Genomic DNA, 12,506 nt, shown 5'->3' on the forward strand with positions numbered 1-12,506 from the left:
ACCTGGAGTTATCCAAAACACGATGAACTCCTGTCACAGCTCATAATAAAACTGCGGTTGGGACACCATTCTTGGGTCCAGTCTTTAAAAATGAGTAGCAAAGCACGGAAAGACATTAAATACATTTAGTTTTGTTAATTTACAGATATTTTAATATACACCGTATATAAACACACTCATAGTATGTTCTACAACCATTGCAGAACTGTATTATGCAAGTCATAATGCAACATAATAATCACAGTCATAATGATGGTAACTCTGTTTGCAATTCCTGGTAGTCACAGGCAGACCTGAAATGGACTCAAGCACAGAAAAGGGTTTGAGAGGGGCAGACTTGGAATAACCCAACATGATATGTAGTATATATCTGGTATATCTGAATAACAGACAAGCTTGGGTTTTACTGAATCCTACAGACTTTTGCACAGGAGAATCTGAATGTTTAAGTCAGACCTTTGCGTTATCTATACAGATACAACCAAAGGTACATTTAAACACAGATGAATGCACACTTAATTTCCCATGAAATCTACAGACAAACACTCATCCTAGTACACTGAAAACAAACTAGGTGACTCTTGCTCAAGAACTCTATTTAGAGGACTCTGTGCATGCAATTAACGAGGAGCATGTCCTTCTTTGAATACAAATGGTAAACCAACTTTCCAATCTAAGTTGCCTTTGGGTACAATGTCAGCGAGGACAATACATTCCTCACAAACCAACATACATGAATAAGCCAAATCTATTTCAGGGTGAATCTCTGTTCTTGAAAGACTTCAAATCTACAAATGTCAGGGTTGTAAAGTGGCCAAGAACTACAGCTGGCCAATAAAAATAGTCTCATTCCCAGGAAATCATTTACCAAAGAATGCATCCTGAAAATAAGTGCACACAAATTCCATGGCGACAGACATAAAGATACAATAATGACTGATTATCATTATTCATTTATCTGCTGGCTGTTCAGTACAACTCACATAGTTTACATTTTACATATAATCCATTTAGAGACTAATGTTTACCAGGGCAGTTTGGGTTACAGCGTCTAGCCACCACACTCCACTGCTGCTTATTTCTTGGGCTCCCTCACACACCAATCTATGCAAGCCTCTGAGTGAACCCCAAATCTTTTAAAGCTGGAGGAGTTTAATGATGAAGAGAAGGCTCTAAACACCTAAGGAGGAAATGCCTGCCCAGCAAGAGGGCACTGTACCCTATGAGAGTGACCTTTGGGGCAGCAATTGGCAAGCCTGGCAAAGGGAGCCATGGCTATTTTTGTCAACATGAGGCTGTATTGACCAAGGTATGGTTTCACAATTTCCCAGACCGCCGAAGTCGAAAGTCACAATAGTCACAAGGTGGACACACGTCAGCAGCCGCTGCCGGGAAGCTGGGCTAGGCAGATGCCCCGCCCCTCAGAAAACACATGCTCAAACACTGCATTACGTCAAGTGAGCTGACGACATGCCGGAAAGCACAGTGTCAACAGGTGAAATCGCAGCCAAAGACAACAAAGGAGAATGGCCATTCAAGGAAAATGTACCCTCCACTGTAATAGCAAAGCACAACAACAAAAAAAAAAAAACAGAAACAGAGATGGTCCACATATACTTCTAATAAATTCATATTGTACAAATGTATGCCTTGCATTTCTAAAAAGTGTACCTTTTGCATGAAGACTTCAATCTAGTGGGACACTGCGAATTCTACACTCTCTATACTCTGTACTTTTTACCTTGTGGTATCATGTCATCTTATCTTCATAGAGGTAGAAAGTACAGAAGTCTCTTGTCATGGAATTCTGCCCTCATAAACAATACAGAAGAACAATGTCACAGTGGAAAGTTGTCAGGCAAACTGATCTGTTTTACAGCACTGAAAGCTTACACATAGTAAAAGTGCACAGGTGGAGAGGTAAAAGTACAGCCTGTACAAAACCTTAAAAGACCAACAATACCCCTATACACTTTAAAGGCTTCTGTATTTAAACAACGCATGTCACAAATCCTCCCTCACTAACAGCACATTAACCTCCAGACAATGTTAACATTATAATCAGAGAGTCTGGCTTCTGGAAGGTTTCAGTAAGTGCTTGGTGTCCGCAGTCTGTTGGAATGGAAAGACTGTGCTAACAAGCAAAAGCCCATGTCAGCTTCAGAGCTTCACCCCACGGAAACCATCGCTATGGAAATAGCAGCTCTCGTTTTTCCTGCATGCAGCTTAGCCTCAAAATACCCCTTGCTAAATGGTAGCAATGATATCTGACACCAGGCAACATTCATTAAAACAAATATGTAGCTTCCCCCTTTCTTTCTCAGAGCTTGCTGTACTTAACTCTCAAAATGATAAATAAAAGTCCTCTTCATTGTGGTCTTCTTTTTAACCATTCATGAAAAAGTTACAATATGAGTCAATGTTAAATTGTCTAACTTGCTTTTTGCAAAATGAGGTAAATGCATCGCTTCATGGACTGTGCAGTTACTGGCTGAATGTCAACACATTTACACATGGCCAAAAACAAGTCAGGAAACCATTAAAAAGGAATCCGAGCGACTGGTTTACCTCATCATTTCGACTTGAAGCATGCTTGAGAGATGCTTGAAGAGGACCCAAAGAGTGCTGGGATACTGAACCTCCAGAGCACTTTGGTGGTTTCATTCCTTTGCTCTGGACTTGTGTCCTACAGATATTTTTGGGGAACCCCATGGTTTTACCTGTCCACAGATCCCCAACGCTTCCACTCCTATGTATCCCACGAACCCGAAAGCTCAATCCCCTGCCTCCCCTCAGTGTTCGGAGCCGATGCTCCACAGCACCAAAGCTCACAACCCTCCTGACCCGCTGTCGAAGTAACCGTCGCTCAAGTAAGACCTCCTTTGGGGCTGTATATTTGGACGTCTTTGTCACCCCATGAAGCCCTTGGTCTGTTAGGGGCCAGCTAGTATATCTGTCCTTCGGGCGTACATCCGAGCGTCCACGAGTCAAAGCTCCCGATGCTCCGTGGGGCAAAGCGCCGGACACCAGGGGCATGGAGGAGAAGATGGGCACTTTCCCCACATAGACCCCTCTGTCTGGAGAGTTCTGGGCTCTCGGCTGGCCTGCTGTAAGGGTTCCATCTGTGTCATCTCCTCGCAAGACATTCCTGGGGTCCTCGCCCAGTAGGCTGTCCCCACTCTGGCTCCTCAGGGAATCGGTGGGCAGAAACTCCCCAGACTTCCTCTTCTTCCTCCTCTGGAAGTAGCGCCGGCCCCTGGGCTCTCTGGGCTCGGGGCTGATCGGAGCTTTGTTAGGGTCGACGTAGCACTCCTCCTTGGGACTCCGAACACATCCACACATGTTCCCCATAGCTGTCAGTTAGGCAGTCCGAGGAACCGTTCTTCCCTTGCACGCTGTTCCTCTTTCTTGTGCGCGAGATTCCTGCAGTCTTAACTCAATCCAGACCTCTCTCCCCCCTCATCCCGCCAGGGGAGGCAGCCATTGCAGCTCAGCACAGAGGGGGCGGAGAGGACGGAAAGCCGTCACAGCCAGCCACGGCAACTGACTCGCTCCACGCTCCGTCTCGTCAGTCCAGACGTCCCGCCGGGAAGAGGTACCATCAGCGCCCCCGCTGCCGGCTCCCACGGGATAAGGGGACGCTGCCGAAAAAAGCCGTAGACACAGAACGTGGCGCGGCTCCTCCGCTCGGTCTGCCCAGCTCTGCTGACTCCAGCGCAGCTCTCAGGAATCCACTGTGACCTTTGAAACTATTCCGTTGCCCGGCTGATCCAAAACAAACAGCATCTGGGCAGGCTGGAGAGCCACAGCCCTGCGCTTCTCCACGCACTCTGGCCCTCTCTGAAGGCAGAAACGCTGGTCCTGCAGGTCTACTCCATGTGAGCTGTAAACACGGGCACCAGCAGGCACCTCTCAGTGTTAAATTTCCACAGACGTGCCCTTATGATCCCAGTCTGAGCCTGAGAAGGGGATGGGGGTGGGCTGGGGGGGGGGGCAGGATCTGCGGCCCCTCACTCTCGGGCTGCGGAGTCAGATTGCCAGTGCTGTACTGCCGCGTATGAAAACTCATCTCAGCAACTCTCAGCCCCTCCAACCGGACGCAGGGAACTCAGGGAATCCTGGCCTATCATGGGTGCTTTAAAAATAACAGCACAGGGAGGGTCAACGAAAGTAGCATTGGCTAGTCTGGCCCCAGTGGACAGAGCATTCTGGCCTAGTAATGAGGGTGCGCACAATGGAGACCTCAACGTCCGAGGTGATATGTGAGAGGAGTGATTGGGCTCACATTCAGTCCTCTGAAATCCCTAGTGAACCTGGGGCACATGCAAAACAAGATAAACTTCACAAAACACATGCACTACAATCATTTCCATGGATCAAACACTGACTGTTCATCAAATGTCACCATATGAGCGCAGAATGTGCACTCCATAAGCCGAAAACATGCATAGTCATTTTACATTAATATTTTACTGCGCCCCAAACAAATGGTGAATTGCCTGCCACCAAAACTTGCATTTAAAAATGTGTAATACTCTTTCTGTAGCATCTTTAGCATTAGGTAAATTCACAGTACTTTGTTAACGTGACACCAAGAAGCTTGCACAATATCAAAGAATATCACATCCTTCTGAAACAGTGTATCTGGAACAGGGTATCTGTGGATGCAGTCATGTTAGGCGTCAACTGATTTGCCTTTTGATTGGGCAACTCATTGGAACTGAATGCTTATTGGCTGCATGGCAGGAATGGCTTTATGGCAGAGCAGAACTAAAAATAACGGCAGAAACGCAACAGAACTGCCATTCCACTATGGCACTCTGTTCTGAAGCTGTTGACATTCTGCCTGAAGGTTAAAGGCTGTAAGTCTGCAACTGAGTTGTGGAAATAACTGTGGTTTGGGTACACAGTAATGTCCCTGGGCACTTTTACTTGGTTACACATTTGAAAAGAGAACAACTCCCACCCTTGAAAATCACCTTTTCCCTCAAACATCCAAAGTCATTTGTTTTTGCATTTGAAGGCACCTTTGCATTTAAACAGTTTTTTCAACATATTAGGTATTTTTTAGAAAAAAAGCCAATCAAGTTTATTCAATGCACAGTGTAATTTTCAGCTTGTTTATGAGAGTGCACTATGACTGTACTCTAACCCCATAGCTCTCCATGTAATTCTCCAATTTAATTATCCCCGCAGGAGAGACCAAATATCTCAGTGCGCCAGTCTGACAGTACCACATCGTGTATCTCCAGCTGCCCCTCGAAGCTATCACTGTTATACAACTTCAATTTCTAGGATTGTGAAAAACAGGCTGAAGTGTTGTCTCTGCATACAAGCTCAACTGGAGATAAGCTCACGCATCTCTTCCAAGCATTATCGTGTGAAATGTTACCTGAATAATTAAAGTCAGATTGTAATAATTTGGACATTGGAACAGTAACCCACTTTGCCTTGAATGCAGTGTGCCTCTTGCAGTATGTGAAGTCCTGCCAGGCACTCTGCAGTTAAATGTCAGCAGCAGCACATGATTTCCTGTGTCTCATGTTCAAATATTAGACTGAACCTTGAACGTTGGACAAAATCTTTATCGTCCTGATATACTGCCTCATTTAGTCCAGAAGAGTAACGTGATATGAGCCACATAGGTCAACAGCACCACAGCACTGGAGCCTTTTTAATCTCTGTAGGTTCTCACAACTGCTCAGAGGTGTTTAAAGAGCACTAATGAGAAGCACTCTGAATCATTTCATCTCAGTGTATATGTAGCACAGCAACTGTTCATCAAGGAAATCTGTATGGATGCAATGGAAAATACCCTGCAATTGTATGCATGTCAACAAAGCTGGCAGGTTGGTCCATTTGCCCTAACCAAAAAGGGCAACTGTCTGAATCAAACCACATTCAGCCTCCAGCTCCCTCGGTGTCAGTGAGTGGCCTCAATCTCCAGTGGCTTTTGGATTCTCTGAAGCAGCTCAGGAGTCACAAGCCTTTATCTGTGACATCTGTTCAGGAATGAAAAGCCAACACCAAAAAGCACACACACCCAGTAAAACTCTCTCCAGTAAGGTGAGTGCTCCTTTGGACTGGGTCACCTATCTCTGTTACCATTACATGCAAAAAACACAGCAAGAGACACTGACAAGATGACCACATTCTCAGACTAACAAATTTATAACTTCAGTGCATGGAAATTTGCAACTTCAGTGCATGGAAATTTGCAACTTCAGTGCATGGCATACTCTGCACTGACAATGACAAGACCACACTGACCAGGTCATCATTATGTGGCCCAACAGAGGCCAAGACTGTATGGGCAACCCGCCCCTCCTGTGTCACGTTTTGGGAGTACAAACACACGGTGTCTCAGGATCACAGGTGAGGCGCTCTCTCTGCCAGAGGGGCCTGCATGCTCCTTCAGAGCAGGAATCTGGGCAGAGGCGTCGGCAGCGTTTCTTTCAGTGCCCTGCAACCCGAAAAATCAAGAAGCAACAGGTCCATAGCCACCGGCAGCCATGCCAAACGCCTTGCGTGTGAGTGACAGGGGCAGGTGCAAGCTCATGTCCCCTCCCCGTCACCCAAGCTACCCGTCAGCATGTTTTATTACCCCAAGCATAATAAAACATTCTTCTTTTATTCTGCATTCCTCACTCGCTGCTTCTCTGGAAGCGTTTTAAGTTCTCATTTGGAGAAGTTCAAACTTCATTTTTACAAGACAGCATCTGGGGGGGTCGCTCAGGTGGCATGGGATCGGCAAGTGTTGAGACACGCTGCAGGATAGAAGCAGCACGTTCCTTCTCTGTGTGTGCTGCAGCGGTACAGAGGCCTGTGGTTCCTGTGTACGTGCCGGACCGAGTCACTGTTGAAGGACCTGCTGCAAGCACACGAGCCCTGGCTCCCCATGAAATTCCTCTCACATAGTGTAACCCAAAGACGTGCTCACTGACCACTGCAGTCTATATTAATACTCCCCAACAGGGGCCAGAGAGGGAGGGAGAGAGGGAAATGGAGAGATAGAGAGAAAGAGGGAGAGAGGGTTGAGAAAGCAAGAGAGAGAGAGAGAGAGAGAGAGAGGGACAGAGAGAAAGAGGAGTAAGTGAGAGAGGAGTCAGGCGAAGAGTGTGGTGGAAAGAAAGGAGCAAACAAAATTAAAAAGGTAGGAGAGAGACAGAGGGAAGAGAGGGAGGGAAAGAGAGGGGGAAGAGCATGAGTTAGGGAGAGAGAGCTGCTGGAACACGGCAATGGTTCAGCCTGGCCTGAGAAATGCAGCACTGGAACCTCCCAGCGCTGTCACGGCAGGGCACGCCCAAATGGAAAGCTGTTCACGTAGGTGTTTTGTCCCCAGCTGAGGATCACAGTCATGCGGTGCCATCAGTGCCACAGCCTGAAGCTCTGCACTCCCAATACAGTTCAGTTGTGTCAGTGTGGCTAAACTGAGCATACCAAAGCCTTTGTGAATGCCCTCAATAATTATGTTGGACACAGAAAGCTGCCTTATTTGAAAAGACTCCTCCTGAATCACTCCCATCATTAACAAAACATCAAACAAATCATCAAGCAACCACATATCAACCTTAACAATGTACTTTGCAGTAACCCCACACACAAGTCTGAGCTTGCATGCAATGGTCAAAAAACACAACGGAAAAAGAAAATATTCTTAAGTAAAGAGCTGCTAACTGACTATCACTTCAGGTAGAACAACAGGAATGTGACAAACTGTGAGATATAACTAGCATCTCTGACCATTACTAGCTTTGTTCTCACTATTAAATGATAATTATTATTATTATCATTATTATTAAACAATCCATTCATACAATTAGTATTGGATTCATACCTGTACAACTAGTATAGGTTAGTTACTAAAGCAACCGAGGCTCAATACCCTTCTCAAAAGAGCAACAAATCTGCTCTTCCTGGGAACTGAACCTACAATCCTGATTACAAGCACACTTCCTTTACTACTATAACACATTTCTGCTTTATGAACTACAAATCATCATTGAACATGACAGCCATGTCCAGCGATCTATGAATATCACTCTCTTCTAGCCATGAGTAACATGTGATGAGTGTCTCTATGCACCAACGTGACATCTTGACAGCTGTTTCGATACTACCGCAACCCCTCTCAGCTGCAGTTGGAGCGTCCAGTCATTGGTATTAATAGGGACAAGACCAGTCTGCAGTTCTACATCAGGAAATTACTAAGTACATTCAGTACAACACGGATTGCTGCCGTTTCTGTCTAACGGACATCTTAAAAGCAGTGCGGCGGTTTCACTGATGTGGGCAGTAACTTCTGTACTGTTTCTTCTTACAATTATGCAGTTATATACTGGATCATGCATTTACATGCCCCTGACTTTCAATGATCATAAAGTGATCATAAAACTAAGCCTGTCCCTCAAGGCAAGGAGCTCAGGTATAGAGCCATTTCTCTTTTTAGCTCTTACATATTAGAGCACACCCACCACTTATGAATAATAGCCAGGGCAGAGCTGAACTTTAATACTTAAGCATTAAGCTTAAAAAGGCATAGGCTGACTCTCCTCATACACAATCATGCATATTCATACTGTTATTTTTCAAGATTTATACGGATGGGTAAAAAAAAAAAACACAACTATACGAAATTTTTCTGATGTTTTTAAACAACTGGTAATCTGCAAATGACATTCTTGCATTATCAGATCAGCCTGTTAAAGATCTAACCAGTGTTAAGTCACTTAGACTTAATCATCTGTTTAAACTCAAAGTCCACTGATAGGAAATAAGCACAGAAACACTTCCAATGCCACTCAGTTTGCAGACAGAGTTACCATCATCAGATGAAAGACTAGTACATATAATACAAAATGTAAGACTCTATCAACCTCTTGTGGTTGGAGGTTGAATTTCAGTCATGTACACAGTATGTATGCACACAGTTATCATAACACCAGCCAAATGATTTATTCACTAAAATAAAAGAATAAGCTTTAACTGACCTGGAAGTGCAGTATTATGGTCCATATCAACCCCAGGGTCAGCTTTGGGTTTCCATCTGTGATGTCATCGTTCCTGATGTTGACGAGTTTCACCTGGTGATAGCAGGATACAGTTGTTAGTTTAAAAAATCAGAGTTAGGGATCCATAGAATTTTCCTTATTACTATTAATTCATTCTGAAGGCCATCACAGCCTTGTAAGTCACTCTGGACAAGAGCATTTGCCAAACACATTAATCTTGTATTTTGCATAGCACATTATGGATATTTTAACACTATAAATAGTATATATTTATTGTGTTAAAATACAGTGTTAAAATGTTATATATACACTAGTTGCTGACAATGTTTTTACTATCGTAGCAAGTCGTTTCTACTTTCTGTAGGAAACCAGTTCTTGTCGCACTGTGTGACATACTGGCACTCCTGTTTGTACAGCCATTCATGTGGCTTTATACGCACTTACGCACTTTGCTTTGTATGTCATTCTGTATAACGTCTTCCAAGTTAATACAGATAAATTAACAAAACAATGTTAATGACAATAATAATACACCACACTAATATCCTGCCATTCCATTTCACCCCATCCCAGGGATGCTATACTAATAAGACAGTGTATTTGTTGTTTAATGCCACCTCTTCCCCTATTTTTTTTAATTAGACTAATTTTCCTGTGTGGTTTGTGACTTCTTTATATGATTTTATAGCTACAGACTGTGTGTACCTAGTACTCAAATATTTAAGTGCACTACATTTTGGAAGATGCATCAGGCTGTTTTGAGTAGGTTACTTAATCAACCAAGTAAGCGAGGGTAATTTAAGAAAAACATATACCAGCCCTCCGAGAGTTTCATACCACTGTGCTAGATAAAAACATACCACATCATGTAATTTTTAATTCATTAGTGACACTCACAGTTCCTTCCTGGTAAATCAATTCTATTCATTCAAAATGGACCCCAATCTCAAACCCCCCCAAAAAACCCCATCAGACCATTATTCTGTGACTTGTAAGTAAAAGTCTAAAACAATCTGATATTTGAAAATAGTCACTCTTTCCACTGTTTCAAGGATGCATGAATGCTGTAGCTGTCACAAGATTACTGTGCCTTTAAGAGACAGCTGATTTGGCACCGCTGCCACATGCTGATAACAGTTATAAACATTCCTATCAGTTTTTCAGACTCGTCACAGTTACCTTACACTGCCACTAGAGGGCACTAAAAGCTTTACAGTTCTCTCCACGGGGTGGGGAAACGAAACCCCATTTAAAACATTGACATGAATGATAAGATTCTAAAGTAAAAACATGACTATTCTGACCTTCTCATAAAAGGAAATTGTCACTTGATGTCAAGGAAACATTCTATGAACGGGGCACTTCCTTGCTTCCTCTCTCATGTCAACTCAGTTCACAATTGTGATTTAAAAAGAGCCAATGCTTTCTCTCTGCATGTTAATGCTGTGGACATGTGACTGACGGGCACAATCAGCAAATGCCAGATGGCTAAGGCAGGCCAGAAATACACAGATGCTTTCCTCTGTCATGGTTTTTGTCCACATTACAAGTACTTTCATCTCTGCTAATGTTCAGCATCAGCTGTTTGAGACTTTAAATATAATCTATCCAGCAGAATCTTGAAAATTTAACCATTTTTGTACAAAACTTTGATGCGTGAAATTTCTTTATTACACTGAAATAGCACTTTAAAGCAGACTACATTACATTAATGGCTTTTACCACAGAGACTTACATAGGTTACAGTTTTTCACAATAGTATCCATTTATAAAGGTGGATACTTACTGAGGCAACTGTGGGTTAGGTACCTTACCCAAGCGTACAGCAGCAGTGCCCCAGCAAGGAATTTAACCAGCAACTTTTCAGTTACAAGTCGTGCTCCTTAACCACTATGCTACACTGCTGCCCCAGACTAACAAAGACTACAGAAATAGAATGAAATGATAAGATCTTTATGTAAATGTCCATAGTCTAGGCTCCATAATCTCAGACGAAATCTTAATATGCTTGCCTTGGAAATAAAACAAAATAAAGGAATGATTTCTGTATGAAACCATGCATCATTTGGTTGTATTCAATGACGTCATGTTAGGACAGGACTGAGCTTGAGTCACAGTCTCTATGACACCCTGGTTCAAGGAAAAAGAGAAACTACAGCCTAATTTGAGCCTCTTCACAGCAACATGAACGTGACTCAACGTGAAGGAAGGGTAGCACTGCCACTGCACAACTGACTCATGGTGTACACCTGTTATTCAACCACAAGAACAAACTACTTTCCATATGTTGCCCTCTTGAAGGGCCTTAGTTCCAGTTCACAATGTCCAAAGCGTCAGTTTGATTTTCCTATTCAAATTTCAGGTACAGTACAGCACAAGAAATACTAAAAAGCAGACTCTGAAAGTGCATAGTCTTACCTGCCGCCTCTTTAAGTAGTCCAGTGCTATCTGCACATTCTGGAGTCTGTGGAAGCGCATTCGGCCCTTCTCTCGTGGCTACAGCAGAGGTGGTGGGGGGGGGGGGGGGATAAAGGGGCATCAGTCACTGTTCAATGCATTTCTGGCTTCCCCATGTCTACCATACCGTTAGTAGTATCCAGGTCCTTACCCATCCATCTGCAGCACAATAAAACTCAAACAGAAGGACGCATTACTCAAACCCCCAGGGACAGTGCTCCAATTGCCCCTATTACACATTTAAAGCAGGGTGGATAAGATCTCTCTCCATCCACCCCCCCCCCCCCTTCCCCCCACCCAAAAAAGAACACAGGTCACTCAACTGTCATGGACAGTTCAAGTTAAAAAAAAAAAAAAAAAAGCCTCAGCCAGATAAAATCAAAACATTTTCCCACTGCTAACCCGTGACCAGATTTGGATGGAGCAGTGGAACAGACTCCAAAATTTAGCATAAAGTCTCTATTGTTCTATTGTCCCTAATTTGCAGGTGGGTCAAAGTTTGGATTCAATCACAGCTTAAGACGTGCAAAATTTTAATTCAAGAACAAAGCCTCCTGGTGTACAGCACACACAGCTCAATACTTAAACCCCCACAGGACCACAATCCCATTTTCAGAACACTTCACATTTCCTGTCATCTCTGCGGTCTGGAACAAAGCCACACAGTGAGGTGATAAGGTGGAACCATGTGATTTCTTGAGGAAGCAGGGAGCAAAACCCATGTGAGAGGCTGACACGCGTGGAAAACGAAGGCCGCCAGACAGGCATAGTGATGGAGAGAGCATAACATAGTCTCTTTGAGGGAAAACTCAGAAAGACTGACCGGGAAGACTTAAATGCTCTCTTTTGGTCATATGGATTTGCATGTGGCGCAATTGTGCAAAAAGCTATTACCACCGGAAATAAAGACACAGATTCAATCCCCGTGTTCCTGTATGCTCCAACGACACTCCAAAGACAATTTCTATAGAAATGGAATTATATTCATTTCCATGAATCTTTTTTTTTAATTCAGCAGGCTTGTAATCGGCTTGCATT

General features: G+C 43.7%; 1 protein-coding gene across 1 annotated transcript in view; it reads right to left on the minus strand.

Annotated features, from left to right (window-relative positions):
* Positions 1-12,506, minus strand: part of dst (dystonin) — a 168,405-nt gene that overhangs the window by 102,914 nt on the left and 52,985 nt on the right. The window contains 2 exon segments of the mRNA XM_036546201.1: positions 8,991-9,083; positions 11,430-11,507. Coding sequence (XP_036402094.1) covers positions 8,991-9,083; positions 11,430-11,507 — 171 coding nt within the window.

Source organism: Megalops cyprinoides, chromosome 15 (assembly GCF_013368585.1).
Source record: "Megalops cyprinoides isolate fMegCyp1 chromosome 15, fMegCyp1.pri, whole genome shotgun sequence".
NCBI classification, from domain to species: domain Eukaryota; kingdom Metazoa; phylum Chordata; class Actinopteri; order Elopiformes; family Megalopidae; genus Megalops; species Megalops cyprinoides.